This window comes from Hyperoodon ampullatus (genome assembly GCF_949752795.1).
Source record: "Hyperoodon ampullatus genome assembly, chromosome: 2".
Taxonomy (NCBI): Eukaryota; Metazoa; Chordata; class Mammalia; order Artiodactyla; family Ziphiidae; genus Hyperoodon; species Hyperoodon ampullatus.
In genome coordinates this window covers 43952267-43979363 of record NC_136915.1, presented here as the reverse complement: position 1 = coordinate 43979363, position 27097 = coordinate 43952267, and the positions used below count along the sequence as shown (strand labels likewise).

The 27097-nt window shown below is 37.1% G+C and overlaps 1 protein-coding gene across 3 annotated transcripts in view; it reads left to right on the top strand.

The window, feature by feature from the left end:
• The window catches only part of EPS15 (epidermal growth factor receptor pathway substrate 15), a gene marked incomplete at both ends in the record, with an annotated part of 167787 nt that overhangs the window by 48015 nt on the left and 92675 nt on the right, over positions 1–27097 (top strand). Inside the window, 6 exons of one of the 3 annotated variants that reach the window (XM_079727162.1) lie at positions 1495–1590; positions 3528–3593; positions 4749–4874; positions 7323–7382; positions 25263–25352; positions 26309–26454. In XM_079727162.1, coding sequence (XP_079583288.1) covers positions 1495–1590; positions 3528–3593; positions 4749–4874; positions 7323–7382; positions 25263–25352; positions 26309–26454 — 584 coding nt within the window. Of the gene's footprint in view, positions 1–1494; positions 1591–3527; positions 3594–4748; positions 4875–7322; positions 7383–25262; positions 25464–26308; positions 26455–27097 lie in introns of all 3 variants that reach the window. The other 2 variants (XM_079727161.1, XM_079727163.1) reach the window with 2 other exon arrangements.

Here is a 27097-nt window from a genome sequence, read left to right as displayed (position 1 = left end):
GGTAGAGGAGAGCTTCAGGGAGGATCATACTGTCCAGGCTGCAAAAACAACAAGTAGGGGGTGTTTCCCTTGTGGCGCAGTGGTTAAGAATCTGCCTGCCAATGCAGGGGACATGGGTTCGAGCCCTGGTCCGGGAAGAGCCCACATGCTGCGGAGCAGCTAAGCCCGTGTACCAAAACTGCTGAGCCTGCACTCTAGAGCCTGGGAGCCAAAACTACTGAGCCCATGTGACACAACTACTGAGCCCACGCGCCACAACTGCTGAAGCGTGTGCGCCTATAGCCCGTGCTCTAAAGCAAGAGAAGACACTGCAATGAGAAGCCCGCGCACCGCAATGAAGAGTAGCCCCTGCTCGCCGCAACTAGAGAAAGCTCACGCACAGCCATGAAGACCCATTGCTGCCAAAAAAAAAAAAAGAACAAGTAGGATGAAGCTTTTTTTAAATTTTAGAGTCTATTGTATTTGGTAGCTAGGAGTTTATTTGTGACATAGGCAGTTGTTTCTCTAGCTAATGGTAGGAGTTGAAATCAGATTGCATAGAAGCTTGTGTGGTGAATGAAAAGAGAAGGGGTGATCTTGAGATAGCATTTTTTCAAGAAATTTATTAGTGAAGGCAAGGTATTATGTAAACAGACAACGTGCAAGTTTCCAGGAATAGGTTAAGTATTGAGTAAGAAGGTTGTAGGTGAGAACAGATGTGAGAAAAGCAGTAAAGGGTTGATTGCATCGGCAACTGTACTGGAGTATTGACAAGTTGCAAGTAATCATAACTGGAGTAAAGGGTTTTGTTATGCTTATTCTCAGACCTGATTTTAACTCAGAACAGCTGAAAACAAGTTGCTTCAGTGTCATTCCACTAATTAAATTTTGGACCAAGGCTTCAAATGCCAAAAACCCAAGGACCTTTGGGAGAGATTTACAAATATTTTGAAGTCAAGCAGTTATATAATTGTTTTAGATGTTGCATAGTTATTCTTTGTAGCTTTTCTGGAATAACAGTGACTGAGTCACTTGAATGATTGGTCTAGTATTAAAATTTATAATCTTAAATCCAGAGATGCCTTTTGATAACCTTTTATTTATTTTCTTCTAGGTGCAATTTTCTTCTAGACTTTTTCTCAAGATTCTTTTTCTCACTTAAATTATAAAAATCATTTAACATCATTAAATATTCTTTGAAACATGATTATTAATTTTGGTATATTTCCAAATATATATATTTATCAGTATATCAGTTTATTTATTTTCCCATTTATATTAATATTTTTTGCTATTTATAATATTAGGAATATCTTTGTACATAGATCTCTTCTTGATTTTAGAGCAAGTGTTTTTCAAGCAAATGTGCTGTTATATTCGCTGCAACATAAAAATCTTGGAGTAGTTTTGAATTGTTTTATATTTTCAGATTAAAGGTATGTGTGTAGATAGATGGATGGATGGATGAATGGTTAGATAGATAATGCTCTTAACATTCATACTTTTCTTTCTCAGGAATTCTTTGTTGCTTTGCGTCTTGTGGCATGTGCCCAGAATGGATTGGAGGTTTCACTGAGTAGTTTGAACCTGGCTGTTCCTCCACCAAGATTTGTAAGAAATGCTTTTAAATTTAAATTGTATTTTAAAAAATGATATCACATGATTTGAAAATTAAAATTTACTATATTGAAAAAATTTTCCCTCAACCCCTATCACTCAGCTACCCAATTTTCTTTCTTATGGCTGCTGCTGTTACTAGTTTCTTATGTATCTTCCAGTTATTATATGTGTATATAAAGACATATAAATACCTATATCCTCAGTTTACATTAATTGTAGCATACTATACACATGATTCTATGCCTTTTTAAATAACTTGATATGTTTCGGAAATCTTTACATAAAAGCTTCCTCATTCTTTTTTACAGCTGGATAGTATTTCCGTGCTTCTGTTTACCTTAATTTATTTAACTTCCTATTGGTAGGCTTTTAGCTTGCTTCCAGTCTTTTATTATTTAAAACATGCTGCAGTGAATAATAACCTTGAATCTGTGTCACTTTGCATGTGCAGAAATATATGTGTAACTTCTCAGAAGTGGAATTGCTGTTTCAAAAGTTTGTGCATTGTAATTTTCACATATAATATCTACTTGTCTTCCATAGTGGTTGTATTAGTTCACAGTCCCACCAGCAATTGGTTGAGTGTACTTCTGCTAACATACTGTTGCCAAACTTTTGGTCCTTGTCAATTTGATAGGTGACAAATGCAATATAAGTGTAGTTTTAATTCGTCCTTTTGGTTTTATGGAGTGAAGTTGAGTAGTTTTTCTCATGCTTATGAGCCATTTACATTGCCTTTATGTGAAATGTCTGTTTGTAACCTTTGTCCATTTTTCTTTGGTTGTTTGTCTTTTCTTATTGAATTCTAGAGGCTTTTTATATATTAGGGAAACAGTTCTTTGTCTATATGAGTTGCAAATATTTTTTCCCAGTTTGCCATTTGTCTTTTGGCTTTGTGGTGATTTCTTTTTCCATAAAGAAGTCATTGTTTTTAATGTAAATGAATTATTAGGATTTAAGTTTTTTAATGGTTTCTTTGTTCACATACATACCTGATGTAAGGTATGCGTATGGATTCAAATTTATGTTTCTTCAAGATGGCTACCTTTTAGACTTAATACAGTTGATTGAATAATCAATCTTTTCCATACCGATTTGCAATGCCACCTCAATCATGTGCTGAATTCTCATATGTATTTTGTTTTTTTTCTGGATTTTTTCTGTTCATACCCATTGATCTGTTTATCCATATGCTGGTGTCACATTGTTTCAATTATCATATTTGGTAATTCATATCTGATAGGGCTAGTCCTCCCCACCCTACTGCTTTTTTTCAGGAGTTTCACGGCTCTTCTTGCTTGTTTTTAAATTCAGTATTTTAGTATTTGGTCTGAGTATTATGAATTTAACTTCAGTTTTGAGAATTTCTGTACTTTGAAGTTTAGTTGTGGAGTCAGGGTTAATTTAGGGATTTGTTGCCTAACTATACTATTATAAAAATTTTTCAAACATATTCATCTGTCTCTACAAGCAAATAAACATAATAACTTGGACATGGTGTTGATAGGTTCATGTAGTTGTAACTTAGAAATCTTAAGTTGAGTTCTTGTTCCAGTCAGCTTTCCTTAAATAGTGTAGGGAAAAAGTGATCAGTTAACAGGGCTATAAATATTTTTGTTACATTCAGATATCTTTATCTTGATTTCGGTTGTAACAGAATTTCTTCTATAAGACTTACCTGTTTTATTTAGTGCTCCACAGTCATTTAGTCATTTAGTCATTTAGTTAGCTCCACTAACTCAGCTTACTCAGTTTTTGTTTCATTTGTACTCAGATGAAGGTCTAATAGAGTTAATGTAAAATAGTGTCCTTTGTGCATTGAGATCCAACATTTTGTCTGAGTATTTTTAAATCCAAAGATTATTTTCTCTTCATTGTTTATTGACGTGAGGATTTCAGCCCTTCATGTGCTATATTTTCCTTTTTAGCATGATACCAGTAGTCCTTTGCTAATCAGCAGAACTTCTGCAGCTGAGCTCCCATGGGCTGTAAAAGTAAGTAAACTTTGTAACTGTTCTCTCTTTTACTTCACTTTACTTCCTACCTACATAATCCTTTCCCCCTACTTCCAAAATATATTGCAGTCTGTATTAGACTTTCATTTTTTACTGTGGAGGAAATACTGGTACTAGAAATTGCTTGAGGGATGTTACAGCTCTGTCGGTCATTTTATGACAGTTAGTTTTGGCTTAATTTCATTTCTGTTATAGTGTGAACTAAAAATGGTGATCTCATAATCTTGTATTAACTAAAATATTTGATGAATAGGTAGTTTACCCCACTGGTACTATTTCTTGTTTGAAAAGTTCTACTTAACTAATTCTCTTTATGGCTCTAAAACACTTCTTTATGAAATCTTTTTCTAAAATGGATATTTTGCATTACAGTTATTTGGAGGCACCAAAATGGTTATAGCTATCTTATCAAATTTTAAAAATCGTAATTTTAAAATAGAATATAGCAGATCGAATAACCTGTAATAGATGTGTACAGTTTTGTCAGAAAACCATTTTGGTTTGTATGCCTGTGTGTGCTTGTATGCTATTAACTTTAAAAAGTGTAAGGATCTGGGCTTGACTTGGAAAATCATGAACAATAGTTTTTTATATTATAAAAATAACTTTCTGGGATTTTAGAAAGTACCTTGTTATTGATAAAAAGAAATCTTGCTTTGGGAAAAATGGGGGAAACTTGCTGTCTATTTCTGTGGCAATGATTTCCCTTTTTTTTTTTTTAATTTGTTTGAGTTTGAAATGTAACTAAATACCATGTTTAGAAAGTCATAGAATGTCACTAACTAGCTGTGTGTTCTTATAAAAGTTACTGTTTTGCTTTGGATCTGTTTGAGTGAGAGGGTTGGACTAGATGCTCTTTTCAAAGCCCTTTGATCACTAAAATCTTTTGATTTTAAGCTAACACTAGAAAGGCAAAGATAGTATTCCAGCTACAAAAGGGATGGAGGGGATTCTAGACTTTTGAGTGGAGTAACTTTTAAATTATTATTTACTATAATATATTTTGATGAAAGTAAAAAATGTTTTTTAAATGATAGTTTTAAAAATGTTGTCTATTCTTTGAGGACTCGATTTTTAAAACTCCAGTTAAATTTCTTTCACCATTATTTAACCTTGATCTTTTTTGTATTATAGTCTGAAGATAAGGCCAAATATGATGCAATTTTTGATAGTTTAAGCCCAGTGAATGGATTTCTGTCTGGTGATAAAGTGAAACCAGTGTTGCTCAACTCTAAGTTACCTGTGGATATTCTTGGAAGAGTAAGATATTAAATTCTAAATGTAACTTTTATGTATTTTAATTTTGTATCTACCAGGAACACTTAAAAATACATAGATCTTATTTTGAAGTTGTATTATAGAATTTTTTGTGTTTTGACTTAATATATAAAATTATTGCCAATTTATTTCTTTGGTTATTCCCTCTAACATATGAGTGTTTGAAATTAGCTATATATAATCCTTGTATGTAGGTCCTTTTTTCTTTGAGCTGTATGCTCTGACCTCTGAATTCCTTGATTTAATTTCCAGAGACCATCAGTATTCTGCATCTGCCATTTACTCTGTGGCTGTATCATACAGCCTGGTTAAAGCAATAGTTTCATCTCTGAAATCATAAATTCTACTCTCTGAAGGGAACTTCTTGTCTTTCTAGATTTCTTTCCTAGATACTTGCAAGACTAATTCTTTGAGCTCATCAAGACCTTTATTTATTTATTTTTATTAATTAAAAAATTAATTAATTAATTAGTTATTTATTTTTGGGTGCGCTGGGTCTTCGCTGCTGCTTGTGAGCTTTCTTTAGTTGTGGTGAGCGGGGTCTACTCTTTGTTGCAGTACATGGGCTTCTCATTGCGGTGGCTTCTCTTGTTGTGGAGCATGGGCTCTAGGCACGCGGGCTTCAGTAGTTGCAGCACACGGGCTCAGTAGTTGTGGCTCAAGGGCTCTAGAGCTCAGGCTCAGTAGTTGTGGCGCACAGGCTTAGTTGCTCTGTGGCATGTGGGATCTTCCAGGACCAGGGCTCGAACCCGTGTCCCCTGCATTGGCAAGCGGATTCTTAACCACTGCGCCACTAGGAAGCCCGACCTCATCAAGACCTTTAAATCAGACTCTTTTATTTTCCCCATATTTTGAATTTACTGTTTTCCTCATCCGTCCTGGATTTTTTTGGTCCACTGTTTCATGTCAGTATCCTTAGCTTCCTTTGCCATGTTTTCTAACTTTTCTCCTGCCTGGTGAAAATCCAACCTTGCATGAAGCTAATTGTCTCCCTTCTCTCTGGTTGCATTCAGACTACTGAGAAAGTCTTGTAAGATTGGTATCATCATAATTTCATGATCTTCAGCTGGGTTTTCCATACTGCAGTCACTCTTGTGCTGTTTCCATCATGATTTCTCAATACCCCTCTTTATATTTCAAACCTTATCTACTCTCATTAAACCTCTAGTCCTTTCTTTAATTCCTGCTTAGTCAGACTACATGGGGTCAAATCCTGGTTACACCATTTCTTAACTGTATGACCTTGGGCAAATCATTAGAAAACCATGTCTCAGTTTTCTAATCTTTAAAATTAGCATGGTTCACAGTTTGTAGGGTTATACAAATTAAATGTGATAATGTATATAAAGCACCTAGCACAGTGCTTGGTACATACTCTTTGAACGCTAGCTGCCATGATCATGATGATAACGACTTGCCACCACAACACCAGTACTACTGGATCAGTGTTGTATAGTTTAGGTGCTCAATAAATATAATAAATATTAATTTAAAAGCTATTTTCTAATATTGTTTTTCATTAATTATTTTTCTATTGTGTGATCTGTGTGAGATTTCTAAACTATAAATATAATCTTGTTATTTTTTACTTAAAAGTTACCGTCTTAGGTAGCTTCCCATTGCATTTAGGAAAAAGTCTAAACTCCAGGGCATTCAGTGACCAGGCACTTGCTTATTTTCACTCCTGTCTCTTACCAGTATACCTTCTCTTCCTGTCCCAAGTAAAATTTTGTTGAATATCTTAAATACCTTCATTTCAGGCATTTAACATAGTTTATAGCTGGTCTAAAGCTATGGATTCTACTCTAGAGTTAGACCAAATATACCAGGGCCTTTTAGATTTTATATTTATTTTGTATGCCCTGGACATTAGTTGGCTAATGATTAATAATACAGTGTTCATTGGACACTTATTTCAGATGATTAGAGGTTCTGTATTATAGGGAAAACAATAATGGACTTGGTTGGAAGTCTTCACATTGAAAACTGATTCTGTTACTTAATAATAGTTGTTATGATCCTAGATAAGTCATGCAGTCTCAGGTCTAAAGCAGGTTTTATAGTACCACATGGAGTTGTTGCATGAATTAACTGAGGTGTTGTTTTTGAAAAAGCATTATAGTTGTTTAAAGTACTGTGTTACATAATTGTTTTCTTACTTGAGAGGAACAAAATATTTTCTTTAAAAATTTGCAAAGGAATTTCTGTTTAAAAATACTTGGTATTAAGAATTATTATTTCTTTTTACAGTGATGTTAATATAGCATATAATAGTGATTTAATAAAATGGTCAGCATAATTGAAATTTCTCAGAGAAATAGATGTTATGATGTTTAGGCAAAACTTTTTCCTCCATTTAGGTATTGGATGTATACAGTTAGCACGTGAAATGAAAGAATGTTAATCTTTCCTAATTCTTTTCTTTTTAAGGTTTGGGAGTTGAGTGATATTGACCATGACGGAATGCTTGACAGAGATGAGTTTGCAGTTGTAAGTAACATAATGCTTTTGAAATCTTAAACATCTTAATGGTTTTCTCAAGTGAAAATTTCCCCTTTTTGTTTATCTTTAGAGGTAAACTACATTTCTCTTAAAATTGATTGTATGACTCTATTTACCTAGAATTTATAGGTAGTCAATAAATATTATTAAACAAATGGATAATGAATGTTTTTGCCATCTTCATTTTATTTGACTTTAAGGTACATAAGAATACATGCTTTGGATAATGTACTCTAAAGATGCTGAGTATAATCTTTTGAATCTCAACGTGACTAGGCATCTCAGTACCTACTTCTGCTGTGGAATGACTTTACTTCAAATATAATCCCTGAATTTTCACATTTATTTGATTAAAGGAAAAGATGAATAACATAATAGTTTCACGTCATTTATGAAGGCAGAGAAAGTTTTGACATCTTATCTGAAGACATGTTATCCTAAGTAACTGGTTAGTTAATTCCACATAGAGTTGTTTTCATGGCTTCCTTAAAGGTTAGATAAAACTCTGCTGTGAACTCATGAATGGTAAATCTCTAATCCCCCCTTGAATCTCTTATTTGGAAATTAATCTTTTCAAATTTTCTCTATTTTGCTAAGAAATTGTCCATTTCTTTGACTTTCAGATTTGCCACAGATTTGCACTATTCTTTAATCTCTTCTGGGTTTATGGTTGGGTTCCTTTGTTTCCAAATCTTATGTATTTTTGCTTCTTCTCATTCTTTGTTTAATTGGATTTTTTCTGGCCTATTGATCTTTTAAAAGAGCCATCTTTTGGATTTATTTATCTTTTCTATTATGTTTTGACTTTCTGTTTCATTCTTTTCCACTTTTATCTTAATTCCTTCTTTCCAGTTTGTTTTGATTTACTTTTAAAAAAATTTCTGAAGATAAGTACTAAGTCCCTTTGTTTTTTATCATCTTTAATATGGAAAACATTTAAAGGACGTATTTTCCTCTAAATACAGATTTAGCTGGATTACATAGATATTGGTACAACGTGTTCTCCTTTTCACTCCTTTTTAGATAATTTTTAAATTTTCCTTGGTCATCTGTTTAGGAATATGCTTTTTAATTTCAAAGTAGTTAGTTTGTTTGGTTTTTATTACCTTTGTATATACTTTCAGCTTGATTAGATTTTGGCTGGTGAATGTGGTCTTTAAAATTGTGTTAAGGTTTTCTTTGTTACCAAGGTTGCAAGCTGTTTTTACATGTGTTTCCTGGATATGTCAACATTTCTGTTCAGAAGATATTAGACTTCTGTAAATCCATTATACTGATTTTATTGACTACACTTCAGTTTCTCTTTGTCCTTACTTTTCTTTTTTTTTGCCCTTTCATAAATTTTATTCTGTTTATATCCTATGAGTGAAACAAAATAGGCAGAACACATCTTATCACATTTGAAAAAACATATACAGAAATAGAAATTTTTTTCCTTATAAAGACAAAAATTAAAAATTTCAAAGGAGCATTTGTATAAGCATAGTTAAGCTAGGTAGACAATAGCATTATCTTCATTTGATAAAACAGTAGTATTTCCTGAGGTAAGTGAGTAAACACAGTTTACCTTATGCCCTGAAGCCTTCTCCTAGGCAACTTTTTTTTTTTGTAATGAAAGTAAATTTTCATTAAAAGAATAATTTAAGAATAAACACACATTTGTAGGAAATTACTACTTTAAAAATTAATGAACATCCATATACCTTCTCCTAGATTTACTAATTTTAACCATTTCGCCACGTTTGATTTCCTTCTATGTTCATTCCTCAGAATTTTTTTCCAACTTTATCCTGCTTAGTGCCTTTAATTTTGAATTCCAGCTTGTGTGATATTAATACTGCTTCTGCTCTCTTTTTATTTGGATTACTTGATATTTCTATGCTTAAAATGTATCTCTTAAAAACGTCACTGCCGATTTTAATTTTTTACCTAATTTGACAGTTTTTGTCTTTTAAGATAATGAGCTGTGTATTGATTTTATTCCCCCTACCAGATCCTATTTATTTTACATTATTATTTTCTCTTTTTCCTCTTCCTTATTGTTGCTAGTTATCAAGTTGTGATTCATTCATTTCCCCCCTTTAATTAATTTGGAAATTCTGTTATAATGTCTATTCCATTAATGGTTAATATACCCTTCCTTGTACTTACCATACTTATTGCTCCAGTATTTGAAAAAAAGATTGTTAGCCCTCATTCAAGTAAAATAAGACCTTTAGATTATTTTCACTTCTTTCTCCTTCGCCTCCCAACCTCAGAAGATTTTAGAACATTTTTTGTAACTAAAATTCTAGATTTTACTCAGTTAATTTAATTCTTTTGGTTCTAGGGTTTCCTTTGTCAATTTTAATTTAATTTCCTTTTGTCAGTATTAATAGTCTCACTAGCATTCTTCTGGTAGAATTTGCCTGATAAATCTTTTTCCATCTTTTTACTTTCGTGACTGAGGCTAATATAGTCCATACTATTTTAAAAAAATTTAATTACTACAACATAGCCAATGTAACTGAGCCTGCAAGTCACTGATCTTTATTTAGCATCAGTACTTTTTTTTTTTTTTTTGTGGTACGCGGGCCTCTCACTGTTGTGGCCTCTCCCGATGCGGAGCACAGGCTCCGGACGTGCAGGCTCAGCGGCCATGGCTCACGGGCTCAGTCGCTCTGTGGCATGCGGAATCTTCCTGGACTGGAGCATGAACCCGTGTCCCCTGTATCGGCAGGCAGACTCTCAACCACTGCGCCACCAGGGAAGCCCCTAGCATCAGTATTTTTAAAAACTGAATTTTTTAAGGGTTCCTTTGAAAATTGAAGTAATTTTTTAAATGCTTTTGCAACAGTAGAATAACTAAACTCTATAAACATTTTAAATTATGTTCCTAAATAAGTAAAGATAATGTGCTTATTCATATGATCAGTTCTTTTGGATTATGACAGTTTATACTTTGTCAATTTTTGGTTTGTTGAAGTATAACATAGTATTTTTTCCTTTCTTGTTATGTATTATTTTACTAATTAATCAAAACTATTGAACATGAGAGTATTTATGCTTAAGATTTAACTCTAAAATTCTTACCTGTTTAAAAAAATTACTTATTTATTTGGCTTGTGGGGTCTTAGTTTCAGCATGCGGGATCTTCATTGTGGCATGCAGAGTCTTTCATTGTGGTGCGCGGGCTCTTCATGCCAGTACATGGACTTCTCTCTAGTTGTGGCACGTGGACTCAGCAGTTGCACTCATGGGCTCTCTAGTTGTGGCACACAGGCTCTCTAGTTGTGGCTGCAGGCCCAGTAGTTGTGGCATGTGGGCTCTCTAGTTGTGGCACATGAGCTCTAGAGTGCATGGGCTTAGTTGTCCCACGGCATGTGGGATCTTAGTGGGATTGAACCTGCGTCCCCTGCATCAGCAGGTGGATTCTTAACTACTGGACCACCAGCGAAGTCCTCTTACCCATTTTCTTTTAATATTTATTTATTTATTTGGCTGCACTGGGTCTTAGTTGCGGCACACGGCATCTTCATTGCTGCACACGTGGTCTTTGTTGTGGCACGTGGGATCTTTAGTTGTGGCACGTGGGCTCTTAGTTGCGGCATGCGGGATCTTTTTAGTTGTGACATGTGGGATCTTTAGTTGTGGCATGTGAACTCTTCGTTGTGGCATGTGAACTCTTCATTGTGGCATGTGGGATCTAGTTTCCTGACCAGGAATTGGGCCCCCTGCATTGTGAGCACGGAGTCTTAAGCACTGGACCACCAGGGAAGTCCCCCCATTTTCTTTTAGATAAAATGGTGCTTTATGTTTGTTTTAAAGACCCAGTATCTGCTCTGTGTTTATTATATTTTATTTTTTAAAAAATTTTTTATTGAGGGACTTCCCTGGTGGTCCAGTGGCTAAGACTCCATGCTCCCAATGCAGGGGGCCTGGGTTTGATCCCTGATCAGGGAACTAGATCCCACATGCCACAACGGAGATCCCACACTGGCAACGAAGATCCCACGGGCTGCAGCTAAGACCTGGCACAGCCAAATAAATAAATAAATATTAAAAAAGAATTTTTAATTGAAATCTAGTTGATTTACAATGTTGTGTTAGTTTCAGGTGTACAGCAATGTGATTCAGTTATACATATATATATAAATATATATATTCTTTTTCAACATTCTCTTCCATTATAGGTTATTACAAGATATTGAACATAGTTCCTTATGCTATACAGTAGGTCCTTGTTGGTTATCTATTTTATATATAGTAGTACGTATATTTTAATCCTAATTAAAACTCCTAATTTATACCCCTGCCTTTGGTAATCATAAGTTTGTTTTCTATGTCTGTGAGTCTTTTCTGTTTTGTAAATAAGTTCATTTGTATCATTTTTTTAGATTCCAGATATAAGTGATATCATATGATATCTGTCTTTGTCTAACTTACTTCATTTAGTATGATAATCTCTAGGTCCATCTATGTCACTGCAAATGGAATTATTTCATTCTTTTTTATGGCTGAATAATATTCCATTGTATATGTACACCACATCTTCCTTATCCATTCATCTGTCAAAAGACACTTAGGTTGCTTCCATGTCTTGGCTATTTTAAATAGTGCTGCAGTGAACATTGGGGTGCACTCATCTTTTCAAATTATGTTTTTCTCCAGATATGTGCCCAGTAGTGGGATTGTAGGATCATATGGTAGCTCTGTTTTTAGTTTTTAAGGAGCCTCCATACTGTTCTCTGTAATGACTGTACCAGTTTACATTTCCACAGTGTAGGAGGGTTCTTTTTTCTCCACACCCTCTCCAGCATTTTTTATTTGTAGACTTTTTGTTGTTGGCCATTACGCCCAGTGTGAGGTGATACCTCATTCTGTAGTTTTCATTTGCATTTCTCTAATAATTAGCGATGTTGAGCATCTTTAAATGTGCCTTTTGGCCATTTGTATGTCTTCCTTGGAGAAATGTCTATTTATGTCTTCTACTCATTTTCTGATTGGGTTGTTTTTTCTTTGATATTGAGCTATATGAACTGTTTGTATATTTTAGAGATTAATCCCTTTTTGGTCACATCGTTTGCAAATATTTTCTCCTATTCCATAGGTTGTCTTTTTGTTTTGTTTCTGGTTTCCTTTGCTGTGCAAAAGCTTTTAAGTTTCATTAGGTCCCATTTGTTTATTTTTGTTTTTATTTCCATTACTCCAGAATACGGATCCAACAAGATACTGCTGCGATTTGTGTCAGAGTGTTCTGCCTTTGTTTTCCCCTAGGAGTTTTATGGTTTCAGGTCTTACATTTAGTTCTTTAATCCATTTTGAGTTTATTTTTGTGTATGGTATGGTGTTAGAGAATGTTCTGATTTTTTTAAAAATTATTTAATTAATTAATTAATTTATGTCTGCGTCGGGTTTTCATTGCAGTACGTGGGCTTCTCTCTAGTTGTGGTGCGTGGGCTTCTCTCTAGTTGCAGTATGTGGGCTTTTTTCTAGTTGTGGTGTGTGGGTTTTCTCTCTCTAGTGGCACGCGGGCTCCAGAGTGCGTGGGCTCTGTAGTTTGCGGCATGCAGGCTCTCTTGTTGAGGCACATGAGCTCAGTAGTTGTGCGTGGGCTTAGTTGCCCTGTGGCATGTGGGATCTTAGTCCCCGACCAAGAATCGAACCTGTCTCCCCTGCCTTGGAAGGTGGATTCTTTACCACTGGACCACCAGGGAAGTCCTGAGAATGTTTTAATTTCATTCTTTTATTTGTAAGTGTCCAGTTTTCCCAGCACCACTTATTGAAGAGACTGTCTTTTCTCCATTGCATATTCTTGCCTCCTTTGTTGTAGATTAGCTGACCGTATGTGTATGGGTTTATTTCTGGGCTTTCTACCCTGTTCCATTGATCTATATTTCTGTTTTTGTGCCAGTACCATACTGCTTTGATTGCTGTAGCTTTTTGTATAGTCTAAACTCAGGGAGCCTGGTTCCTCCAGCTCCGTTTTTCTTTCTCAAGATTGCTTTGGCTATTTGGGGTCTTTTGTATTTCCATATAAATTAAAAAATTTTTTTGTTCTAGTTCTATAAAAAATGCCTTTGGTGATTTGATAGGGATTACATTGAATCTGTAGATTGCCTTGGGTAGTACAGTCATTTTAACAATATTGATTCTTCCAATCCAAGAACATGGTATATCTTTCCATTTATTTGTGTCATCTTTGATTTCTTTCCTCAGATACTTACAGTTTTTGGATTACAGGTTTTTTGCCTCCTTAAGTAGGTTTATCCCTGGTATTTTATTCTTTTTGATGCAATAGTAAATGGAATTGTTTCCTTAATTTCTCTTTCTAACCTTTCTTTGTTAGTGTACAGAAATGCAGTGGATTCCTGTGTATTAATTTTGTATCCTGCACCTTTACTGAATTCATTGATGAGCTGTAGTAGTTTTCTGGTAGTGTCTTTAGGATTTTTCTATGATAAATGTATGATATGTATGATATCATGTCATCTGCAAACAGTGACAGTTTTACTACTTCTTTTCCAGTATGAATTCTTTTTATTTCTTTTTCTTTTCTGATTGCTGTGGCTAGGACTTCCAAAACTGTGTTGAATAACAGTGGTGAGAGTGGACATCCTTGTCTTTTTCCTGTTCTTACAGGAAATGCTTTCAGCTTTTCACCATTGAGTGTGATGTTGCCTGTGAATTTGTCATATACGGCCTTTATTACGTTGAGGTAGGTCCCTGCTATGCCCACTTTCTGGAGAGTTTTTATCATAAATGGATGTTGAATTTTGTCAAAAGCTATTTTGGTATCTATTAAGCTGATCATATGGTTTTTAGTCTTCCATTTGTTAATGTGGTGTATCACACTGATTGATTTGTGTATATTGAAAAATCCTTGCCTCCCTGGGTTAAATCCCAGTTCATCATGGTATATGATCCTTTTAATGTATTGTTGGATTTGGTTTAATAGTATTTTGTTGAGTATTTTTGTGTTCATCAGTGATATTGGCCTGTAATTTTCTTTTATTATTTATGTATTTATTTATTATTTTGGCTGCTCCAGGTCTTGGTTGCAGAATGTGGGATTTTCATTGCAGCATGTGGGCTTCTTAGTTGTGGCATGTGGACTCTTAGTTGCAGCATGCAGACTTCTTAGTTGCGGCATGCGAACTCTTAGTTGCAGCATGCATGTGGGATCTAGTTCCCTGACCAGGGATCGAACCTGGGCCCCCTGCATTGGGAGCATGGAGTCTTACCCACTGGACCACAAGGCAAGTCCTGTAATTTTCTTTTTTTGTGGTATCTTCGTCTGGTTTAGGTATCAGGGTGATGGTGGTCTCATAGGATGAGTTTGGAAGTGGTCCTTCCTCTGCAATTTTTTCGAGTAGTTTCAGAAGGATAGGTGTTAACTCTTCTTTGAATTTTTGATAGAATTCACCTATGAAGCTATCTGGTCTTGGACTTTGTTGGGAGTTTTTCAATCACAGATTCAATTTCAGTACTTGTATTTGGTCTGTTCATATTTTCTATTTCTTCCTGGTTCAGTCTTTGGAGATTGTACCTTTCTAAGAATTTGTCCATTTCTTCTAGGTTGTCCATTTTATTGTCATAAAGTTGCTTGTAGTAGTCTTTTATGGTCCTTTGTATTTCTGTGTTGCCTGTTGTAGTTTGTCTTGTTTCATTTCTAATTTTATTGATTTGTGCCCTGTTCCTTTTTTTCTTGATGAGTCTGGCTAAAGTTTTATCAATTCTGTTTATGTTTTCAAAGAACTAGGTTTTAGTTCTGTTGATCCTTTTTTTTTTTCCTTTTGGTCTCTATTTATTTCTGCTCTGATCTTTTTTTTTTTTTTTTTTTTATAAATTATTTTATTTTATTTATTTATTTGTGGCTGTGTTGGGTCTTCATTGCTGTGCACAGGCTTTCTCTAGTTGCAGCGGGCAGGGGCCACTCCTCATTGTGGTACACAGATTTCTCATTGCGGCGGCTTCTCTTGCTGCGGATCACGGGCTCCAGGTGCGCGGGCTTCAGTAGTTGTGGCTTGTGAGCTCTAGAGCGCAGGCTCAGTAGTTGTGGCGCATGGGCTTAGTTGCTCCATGGCATGTGGGATCTTCCTCGACCAGGGCTCGAACCCGTGTCCCCTGCATTGGCAGGTGGATTCTTAACCACTGCGCCACCAGGGAAGCCCTGCTCTGATCTTTATGACTTCTTTCCTTCTACTAACTTTGGGTTTTGTTTGTTCTGATTTCACTAGTTGCTTTAGGTGTAAGGTTAGGTGTTTATTTGAGATTTTTCTTGTTTCCTGAGGTAAGCTTGTATTGCTGTAGACTTCTCTCATAGAACTGCCTTTGCTGCATCTGGTAGGTTTTAGATCATCATGTTTTCATTTTCATTTGTCTCTAGATATTTTTTAATTTTCTCTTTGTCTTCTTCAGTGATCCGTTGGTTGTTTAGTAGCATACTGTTTAGCCTCCACGTGTTTGTGTTTTTTGCAGTTTTTTTCTTATAGTTGATTTCTAATCTCATAGGGTTGTGATTGGAAAGACAGATGCTTGATACAATTTCAGTTTTCTTAAATTTACCGAGGCTTGCTTTGTAGCCCAGCATGTGATCTATCCTGGAGAATGTTCCATGCGCACTTGAGAAGAAATTGTAATCTGCTGTTTTTGGATGGAATGTCCTATAAATATCAATTAAATCTGTCTGGTCTATTGTGCCATTTAAAGCTTCTGTTTCCTTATTTATTTTCATTTTGGATGATACGTCCATTGGTGTAAGTGAGGTGTTAAAGTCCCCCACTAAAAAAAAAAACAAAACAGAAAAAGTCCCCCACTATTATTGTGTTACTGTCAGTTTCCTCTTTTATAGCTGTTAGCAGTTGCCTTATGTATTGAGGTGCTTCTATGTTGGGTGCATATATATTTATAACTGTTATATCTTCTTCTTGGATTGATCCCTTGATCATTATGTGGTGTCCTTCCTTGTCTCTTTTTTTTTTTTTTTTTTTTTTTTTTGCGGTACGCGGGCCTCTCACTGCTGTGGCCTCTCCCGTTGCGGAGCACAGGCTCCAGACGCGCAGGCCCAGCGGCCATGGCTCACAGGCCCAGCCGCTCCGCGGCATGTGGGATTTTCCTGGACCGGGGCACGAACCCGTGTCCCCTGCGTCGGCAGGCGGACCCCCAACCACTGCGCCACCAGGGAAGCCCCTTCCTTGTCTCTTGTAACATTCTTTATTTTAAAGTCTATTTTGTCTGATTTGAGTATTGCTACTCCAGCTTTTCTCTGATTCCCATTTACAGGGAATACCTTTTTTTATCCTCACTTTCATTCTGTATGTGTCTGTAGATCTGAAGTGGGTCTCTTGTAGATGGCATATATTTGGGTCTTGTTTTTGTACCATTCAGCCAGTCTGTGTCTTTTGGTTGGAGCTTTTTTTTTTTTTATAAAGGTGTCACATTTTATTTATTTATTTATTATCTTTGGCTGTGTTGGGTCTTCATTTCTGTGTGAGGGCTTTCTCTAGTTGTGGCGAGTGGGGTCCACTCTTCATCGCAGTGCGCAGGCCTCTCACTGTTGTGGCCTCTCCTGTTGCGGAGCACAGGCTCCAGACACGCAGGCTCAGTAGCTGTGGCTCACGGGTCCAGCTGCTCCGTGGCATGTGGGATCTTCCCAGACCAGGGCTCGAACCCGCGTCCCCTGCATTAGCAGGCAGACGCTCAACCACTGCGCCACCAGGGAAGCCCCTGGTTGGAGCTTTTAATCCATTTTCATTTAAGGTAATTATTGATATGTATGTTCTTACTGCCATTTTTTTTTTTTTTTTTTTTTTTTTTTTGCGGTACGCGGGCCTCTCACTGCCGTGGCCTCTCCCGCCGTGGAGCACAGGCTCCGGACGCGCAGGCCCAGCGGCCACGGCCCACGGGCCCAGCCGCTCCACGGCACGCGGGACCCTCCCGGACTGGGGCACGAACCCGCGCCCCCTGCACCGGCAGGTGGACTCCCAACCACTGCGCCACCAGGGAAGCCCCTTACTGCCATTTTGTTAATTGTTTTGGGTTTGTCTTTGTAGGTCTTTTTTTCTGCCTTTCCTCTTTTGTTCTCGTCTCTCTTGTGATTTGATGACCTTCCTTAGTGTTGTGCTTGGATTCCTTTTTACTTACATATGTGTATATCTATTATAGATTTTTGGTTTGTGGTTACCATGAGGATTTGGTATAGCAGTCTCTATATATTTCCATGATTGTTTTAAGTTGCTCATCTTTTTATTTCAAGTGCATTTCAGATATCCTGCTTTTGTATTCTCCTCTTGTGATTTTTGTTTTAGATATAATATTTGTGTGTGGATGATTTCCTACCTTTACTGTAGGTTTGCTTTAACCAGTGAGCTTTCCCATTTCTTAATTTTCTTGTTTCTCATTTTGCCCTTTTCTTTTCCACCTAGAGAAGTTCCTTTAGCATTTTTCATAAAGCTGGTTTGGTGTTGCTGAATTCTTTTAGCTTTCGCTTGTCTGTAAAGCTTTTGATTTCTCCATCAAATCTGCAAAAGAGCCTTGCTGGGTAGAGTATTTTCAGTTGTAGGTTTTTCTTTTTCATCACTTTAAAGGTATCATGCCACTACCTTCTGGGCTGCAGAATTTCTGCTGAAAAGTCAGCTGATAACCTTATGGGGATTCCCTTGTATGTTATTTGTTGCTTTTCACTTGTTGCTTTTAATATTTTTTCTTTCTCTTTAATTTTTGTCAATTTGATTACTATGTGTCTTGGCGTGTTCCTCCTTGGGTTGATGCTGTATGGTACTCTCTGTGCTTCCTGGACTTGGGTGACTGCTTCCTTTCCCATGTTAGGAAAGTTATCAGCTATTATCTCTTCAGGTATCTTCTCAGGCCCTTTCTCTCTCTTCTCCTTCTGGGACCCCTATAATGTTAATGTTGGTGCATTTGATGTTGTCCCAGAGGTCTCTTAAACTGTTCTCGTTTCTCTTCAGACTTTTTTCTTTATTCTGTTCTGTGGCAGTGATTTCTGGCACCCTGTCTTCCAGCTCCCTTATCCATTCTTTTGCCTCATTTATTCTTCTGTTGATTCCTTCTAGTTTATTTTTTATTTCAATTATTGTATTCTTCAACTCTGGTTGTTCTTTATTTTTTCTAATTCTTTGTTGAAAACTTCTTTTAACTTCTCACTTTGTGCATGCATTCTTTTCCTGAGTTCTTGGATCATCTTTACGATCATTGCTCTGAACTCTTTCTTGGGTAGATTGCCTATCTCCACGTCACTTAGTTGTTTTTCTGGGGTTTTATCTTGTTCCTTTGTCTGGAACATACTCCTCTGTCATCTCATTTTGTCTAAGGTTCTATTTGTATTTTTATGTATGTGGAAGGTTAGTTATGCTTCTTGACCTTGGAGAAATGGCCCTCTGTAGGGGAGGTCCTATGTGTCCCAGCAGTACAGCCCCCCCTCATCACCCAATGACCAGGGACCAGCTGGTCCCAGGGTAGGTTCTGACCTTCGTTTGCAGGCTGAGTTCCACAGGCACTGGACTGTATATTTCTTGCTTCTGGTGTCTGCCCGCTGGTGGGTGAGGCTGCTCTAGCTTCCTTGTGGGAGGGGCACATCCCTGCCCGCTGGTGGGTGGAGTTGAATCTTGGCCCTCTGGTGGGCAGGGCCATGTCAAGGGGTGTGTCTGGATTGGCCCTCTGGTGGGCAGGGCCATGTCAAGGGGTGTGTCTGGAGGTGGCTGTGGTCTCAGGAAGTCTTTAGGCAGCCTGTCTGTTGATGGGTGGGACTGTGTTCCTGCCCTGTTGGTTGTTTGGCCTGAGGCATCCCAGCACTGGAACCTATAGGCTGTTGGGTGAGGCCAGGTCTTGGTGTTAATGTCCCAAGTAAGATGTCAGCCTTCACTCCTGGGTATGTTCGCCACCAGCTTTGATGTCCCAAGAGAGTCATAGCCACCACCCACCTCTGCACGAGACCATCCAAGACCAACAGGTAGGTCTGGCCTAGGCTCCTATGAATTCACTGCATTTGCCTTGGTTCCTGGTAATAAGACCTTGTGTGCATCCGTCAAGAGTGAAGTTTCTGTTTCCCCCAGTCCTATGGAATTCCTGCGATCAAGACCCGCTGACCTTCAAAGCCAAGTGCTCTGGGGGCTCCTCCTCCCGATGCCAGACCCCCAGGCTGGGGAGCCTCTTGCGGGGCTCAGAACTCTCCTGTAGGAGAACTTCTGTGATATAATTATCTCCAGTTTGTGGGTCACCCACCTAGGGGGTATGGGATTTGATTATATCGCAAGTGTGCCCCTCCTACCATCTTGCTGTGATTTCCTCTTTGTCTTTGGATGTAGCATATCTTTTTTTGGTAGGTTCCAGTCTTTTTTATTGATGATTGTTCAGCAGTTAGTTGTGATTTTGGTGTTCTCGTGGGAGGAGTGAGCTCAAGGTCTTCTACTCCACCATCTTGTCTTGTTTTCCTCACTGGGCGCCCCAGCAGGAACAGCACAGAGGTCCCAAGAGCCCTGTTATCAGGTCTTGTTAATGCAGCTTGTATACAGTCATCTTTGGTAAACCCTGAGAAAGTAGAGAGTAAACCATGTGGGAGCATTCAGAAAAAGGAAGGCTCTGTGCTGCTATTTAAGAAAAAAACATCCTGGATAAAAGTCAGCATGGCCCTCCTCAGATGTTGGGGCGCATACAGGAGCTCTTTTCTCCTGCACATGTGGCCACATGCAGGCATTTGTCCCAAAGCCAAAGTGTATGTTTATTTTTTGAATGGGAATAAATAAAAATGAAGTTAATGAGAAATTCTAATTTGGTTTCTTGAATTACAATATGGATTTTTAAAAAGAATAACTTCTTATTTCACTAATGAACCCAAACTTGGTTGAACCTGAGTCTTTATGTTCAAGACTTATCTTTAAAAATTCTTAATCAAACCAAATTCTTTCTTTCCTTTTATAGCGTAGATGGGATATTTGGTCGGTTTACTTTTTTAATTGGAATAAATGAAGTTAGTGAGATATTCTAACTTGTATAACTTCTCTTGCCTTGTGAACCTTTAATGAACGGTCCTTATTTCTTTTCAAATGTAAATGCTTTTTTATATTCTCTGAAACCTAGTGGTTTAATTAAAAATCCAGAATCTAGAATATCTTGGAGGTTTTTTGGTTTTTTTTTAAACTGAATTTGTAAAGGTCAGGCCTTAGCGTGCCTTGGGTGTTCTGGCCACAACTAAAATGACTTTTGAAGACTTACTTTCAGGAATCACTTCTGTAGTTCATAAAATGACTTTTGAGAGGGGCATATGCGTGTGTATGTATACACACAAAAATAAAGTGGATTTAAAAAATAATTTCTATATTCCTGAATGTTGATTTTTTTTAAATGTCTGTGACTATTATTGGTATTCTATTTGCTCATTGATGAATTCTATGATTAGAGAATAAGGATATTGGAAATACATCTTCCTGAGTTTTACTTCTGACTTAGGTTAGGAGAGAGTCTCTGACAGGGCATTAAGGGGACATTTTGCAAATGGGCCAAGTTTTCCTCTCTGGTATTTGTTTGAAAACTCAAAATGTATGTAAAATTATGGTATTGGTATTGAACCAAGGGAAGTGACTAATAATCATGTTAAAGTTTATTGTTTCCTTTGTTGGGATGAGTTCCACCAGTATGCAGTCCTAGTCTATGAAATAGTTCTTTGTTTTATTGAGCCGGAAACCATGGCTTTCAAACTTAAAGGGAAGACCCCTAAATCTAGTAATTTACTATTTGGTAAATGAGCTTATGCTTATGCTTTTTCATAGATTTTTAGAGTTGGACAAGATTCTGTAAATTAGCTCCTCTAAGCAGATCAGTTAGTGGCAGAGCCAGGGCTGAGCCTGGGCCTTCTAGATCATGCTGCTTTTTTTGTTTTTTTTTTTGCTGCCTTGGGTCTTTGTTGCTGCATGTGGGCTTTTCTCTAGTTGCCGAGAGCGGGGGCTACTCTTTGTTGTGGTGCACGGGCTTCTCATTGCAGTGGCTTCTCTTGTTACGGAGCACGGGCTTTAGGCGCGCAGGCTTCAGTGGTTGTAGCACGCGAGCCCTAGAGGTGCGTAGGCTTCAGTAGTTGCGGTGTGTGGGCTTTGTAGTTGTGGCTAGCAGGTTGTAGAGCACAGCCTCAGTAGTTGTGGCGCACAGGCTTAGTTGCTCCATGGCATGTGGGATCTTTCCGGACCAGGGATCGAACTCATGTCCCCTGCATTAGCAGGTGGATTCTTAACCACTGCGCCACCAGGGAGGTCCCAATCATGCTGTTTTTGTTTTTGTTTTTTTGTTTATTTGTTTTTTAAAAAATAAACTTTAAATTTTGGAATGGTTTTAAATTTACAGAAAAGTTGCAGATAGAGTACAGAGATTTCCTCAGTACCCCTCACCCCACTTCCCCTACTATTAACATATTACATTGCCATGGTACATATGTCAAAACTAAAACCAACATTGGTACATTACTGTTAATTGAACTCTAGGCTTTATATGCATTTCACCAGTGTTTCCTTTATGTCCCAGGATCCCTTCTAGGCTACCACACTACATTTAATTGCTATGTCTACTTAGTCTCTCTAGTCTATGATAGTTTTTTTTTTTAAATTTAATTTGACATTGTCTAGGAGTACTAGCTGGGTATGTCTGATGTTTTTCTCATGATTAGACTGGGGATATGGGTTTTTGGAAAGAGTACCACAGATGTAGAATATCTTTCTCGTCACATTTATCAGGGGTGGGGGGTTACATGATGTCCACATGCCTTCACTGGTGATGTTAACCTTCATCACTTGGTTAAGGTGGTGTTCACCAGGTTTCTTCACTATAGTTTCCCTCTTATCCTTCTCTACTCTTTGGAGAGGTAGACTCATGCTCCTTTTACCTTGTATTCTGTCTTCCTATCTATCTATTGGTTTTTACATTCTTACTAAGTCTTAAATTTTTCTGTCAGGTAAGTTCTTAGAGTGAAAGTGGTCTCAATTTTTGTCAGTAGCATTTGTTGGATCCTCATTATGTGAAGAGTTTTTGGCACTTGGAGATTTATTACACATCTCTCTTTCTTTCTCTCTCTTTCTCAACATGTTCACATTGCACTGAAATTAACTTTTTACGTGTTTGCTGCTGCTTCTGTTGGGTTGTAAAAATGAGAGATCACTTCTGTATTTGTAATGCCTAGCACAGTGTCTGCTGGCTAGAAATTTTTCAGTAAATGTTTTGTTGAACTAAATTGATGAAGGAAACCTGTATTACTTGGAAAACACAACAAACATCTGATACTTTAATCCTAGTTTGCTATTATTAGAAATTAAAACTGGGAGTTCAACTGATTGAGTAGACCAACGAGCAAACAAAACTCCTTAGGAAACTCCTAAAATACTGGTTCTCAAAGTATGGTCTCCCATAAACAACGTCAACATCACCAGTTAACTTATTAGAAATGCAAATTCTCAGGCCATACCTCAAACCAACTGAAAAAGAATCTCTGGGGTTGTGTCCAAAAACCTGTGTTGTGCTTCCCTGGTGGTGCAGTGGTTGAGAGTCCGCCTGCCGATGCAAGGGACACGGGTTCGTGCCCTGGTCCGGGAGGATCCCACATGCTGCAGAGCGGCTGGGCCCGTGAGCCATGGCCGCTGAGCCTGCACGTCCGGAGCCTGTGCTCCGCAACGGGAGAGGCCACAACAGTGAGAGGCCCGCGTACCGCAAAACAAAAACAAAAGCAAAACCCTGTGTTTTAACAAGCCCTCCAGGTGATTCTAATGGCCAGAAATTTGAGAAATACTCCCTAAAAGCATAGAGGATGAAAAAAAAATCAAAGAAAGAGAACAGCTAGTGGTAATTGACTGCAACAGTGAAACTAGTCCCCTCTTTCCCTGCTGTCTCTATCCATGAGTAAACTTAGGTTTATTTTTGATGCATTTACCTTGAAATCATCAAAAAGATATATGAAATGCTTCTTACTTAAGTGTCTATCTCTAGCTGTGCAAATGCATTTGCTAGTACATAGTACATTTCAGTTTAAAAACTAGTTGCTGGCCAGGTTTCAAGCGTTGTATATCATTTGATTTAGCTGCTGTATTTGTTTCAATTACATGCTTTGATTAGGATAAAGTACAATATAATAAGAAAACAAACAAAATCATAATTCAACCATATACTGTTCACTTTTTCTATTTTACTTGGTGAAAAAATTTTTGACTTCAGTTTTGTCCGGAAAATTATTTTCAAGGCAACATGAACTTAGTAATATATTTTTTTAACTTTGAAAAACTGTGTTGTCTTTTGGCAGCAGATGGCTGACATAGCTTTTTTGCTTCAAGTGTCCACTTTTCCAGGAAATGACTCCCATCTGTAGCAAGAGGAATGCTGACCTTTAATGTGCATGTTAGTCACTTCTTTTAGCTCAGTGCCAAGCTAATAATATTACATATATTGTGAATTTGGTTAAAAGTATGTGCTAGCCAGATTGTCTTCTTTCTGGAGTTTCAAGCTTTTGGAAATAGAAAGTATGTGGGGGTTTTTGTATTTAATAATTAAAAATAATTTTAATAGGTGATACATTCTCATGGTTCAGAAATCAGTACAATATAAGAAGATATTCAGTGGAAAAAAATGTCAGTCCCATCCTTGCCCTCAACTGCTCCATTTACACCTACTCTATATATTCTTATTTATCCTTCCTTTCTTGTTTATCCTCCTAGAATTTCTTAATGGAAACAGAAACAAATATGAATAATTATTATCCCCTTACCATAAAGGTTACACACTACTATTATACATACACACTGATCACTGCTATACTTTTTTCATGTTAACATTGTATCTTGGATATCTTTTCACACAGAGGGCTCCATGATTCTTTTTCTGGTCAGCTTTATTAAGGACTACTTTACATACAATGAACTGCGTTCAATTTAAGTATATAATTTGATGAGTCTTGACAATTGTATATATCTGTGAAGGTACCGCCGCAGTTAAGATACAGAATATTTCCCATGGATTTGCTTTTTCTTGGGCGGGTGGGGGGTTGGTTTGTTTGATAGTATTTCATTGTACGGGTATACCATAGTTTTTTAAACAGTCTTTGCTGATGAGCACTTGGGTGCCGATACAAACAATTCTATAATTAAAAACCTATTTCATACAGCATTTCCTATGCAGGCAGGTAGAGGATATCTGAGGATAGACTCCCAGATGTCAGATTGCTGAGCCAAAAGGGAAATAAATAATTTGGTAGATGTTACCAGAATACCCTTCAGTAGTCTTGGTACCAGTTTGAGCTCTCACTAGCAATGTACGAGAGTGCCTGTTTGCCCAGTCTAGCTAACAAATTGTGTTATGAAACTTTGGACTTTTGCCATTAGAAGGAAAATGGTATTTTCATGTAGTTTTAACTTGCCATTTTCTTGGGAGTGAAAGTGAGCATATTTTTATAAGTTAAAGGATGGGCCATTTGTGATATATACTTTTCTGTAAAGTATCTGTTAATATTCTTAGCCCATTTTCCTACTGGATTTTGTGGGTTTTTTTCTGTTAATATCTAAGTATTCTTTATATATTAGGGAAGTTCATTCTTTCTTTGCAAATATTTTTTTTCCCAGGTTGTTTTCTTTTGACATTACAAGACCTTTACTTGAAGGGTGTGTGTCTAAGTTTTTACTGCTTGGGATATCTCCCTAAAAGTTGCTTAGTTTTGATTTATTTCCTTTTCTCCGTCCTTCCTTTCATCTCTCCCTCTTTTCCTCTTTCTTTCCTTCCCAGCCTAATTTCTTAATAAAAGGATTTGAGGCAGCTTGAAGATGCTTTTTTGTTGAACAATAATCAGTTCATGGGTGGATGTTTTTAAATGATTTTAATATATATGACCCTGGTTCATCTGTTTTGAAGGCCATGTTTTTGGTATACTGCGCATTGGAGAAAGAACCTGTGCCAGTGTCCTTGCCTCCAGCCTTGGTGCCACCTTCTAAGAGGAAAACGGTCAGTATATCAGGCTCTGTGCGGTTGATCCCCTCTTCAACATCAGCCAAGGAACCTTACCACTCCTTACCACCTGTAGGCATTTTACCTACCAAAGCACCGTTAAGACAGGTATAGATTTATCAGTGTTAAAGGACTTTTTAAAAAAAACAAAATGCATGGCATTTAAGTTGATTGCTTGATGAAGATAGAAGGAGCAATCAAAGGGATCAAAAATTCAGAGCTCCCTCTGGTTGAACCTATATAATGTGATGTCCTAGAGAAGACAGATAATCCTGTCCTGCATTTGGCCTTACTTAGGTCATATGGATGTTTCATTGGCTTTGCCTTGACCTACCTGGAATTAAAGTTGGAGAAAGAAGATACTCCATGTTAATCTGGCATGCTTGCCCTGGCAAAGTTAATAGATGTTTTGTTTGTTTAATCTCTAGTTAACTCTTGATTCTTTGGGATCAAATTTTTCAATTTGGGGTTGTTCAAGGCCTTTTTTTCCCCTACAACCTGCTTCTTGTTAGGTTGAGTAAAGGAAAATAATGACAGAATATGCAGATCAGCCAGTTTGGCTACAGTTAAGAACGGGGAATGAAACTATAAAAAAATGGAGATTTAGAATTATCTGAATCTTTTGTTTATGTAGACTCTCCTAGTTACGCGTCTTAATGTGGTCATTCATAAGTCAAGAGTTAACTGTGCTTGAATTTACTCATTACTTAAAAAAAGTAAAATGGGCATCTTTAACTATAGTCCCTATAGCTAACCTATATTTTTATTCTGTAGTTTTCTCTTCATCACAGCATTTCAATTGGGGTGTGATGGAAGTGACACACCGTTGCTATAGTTAGTGGGGTAGAATTGCACAGAATTTGTGAAAGTTACTGGCATGGGCTGAAAAAGGGACACTTCAAAGTTTGTTTCATTTTGGTGGAAATACTATATATATATTTTTTTTCCTGTAGTGGGTTGTATCCCCTGCAGAAAAAGCTAAATACGATGAAATCTTCTTGAAAACTGATAAAGATGTGGATGGATTTGTGTCTGGATTGGAAGTCCGTGAAATCTTCCTGAAGACAGGTTTACCTTCTGCCTTACTAGCCCATATTTGGTAAGACTTTATTTAAGTTGATTTTAAAAACAAATATGGTTTTGTATCAACTCTAGTTTTGTAGATTCTTATTTTTAGGCATTTGTAAGTAGGACAGTTTTTGTTTAGAATTCTTTGTAGAGAAAAATTTAAGTCTGATGATTTCTTCTGGATAGTGGACAAAAGCTTGAGAATGGGTTACCTATAGTTTTATTAGATTGACGGTGTCAGTTAATGGTTATTAGAATGTTAAAATCCAGCATTGGTTTATATCAACTAATTAAACTTCAGTTTTTAAGGGAGAATCCAAAATTCTGAAATTTAAACAATATAAAACAAACCCAGAATCTTCAAGGTATACTTGTATAATTCTTTCTATAGGGTATATGTATACTTTTATACCTTTACGTGGGAACGATACACTTGGTCCTTAAAAAATGACAAATTTTAGTGTCTCTAGTGAATTTCACATTAAATGAGATAATATAATGAAAATGCTTTTTATAATGTTCCTGCTGCCAATCCACCTGACTATACCGAGGTTAGTTATCATGAGGTTTTCAAGGGGCAGCAAACATCAGAAGTGGAACCATATAGTTGCAAAGAGGAACTTAGAAAAGAACAAAGGACAGGAGATCTGCCTTAAAAGGAACAAGAACCCAAG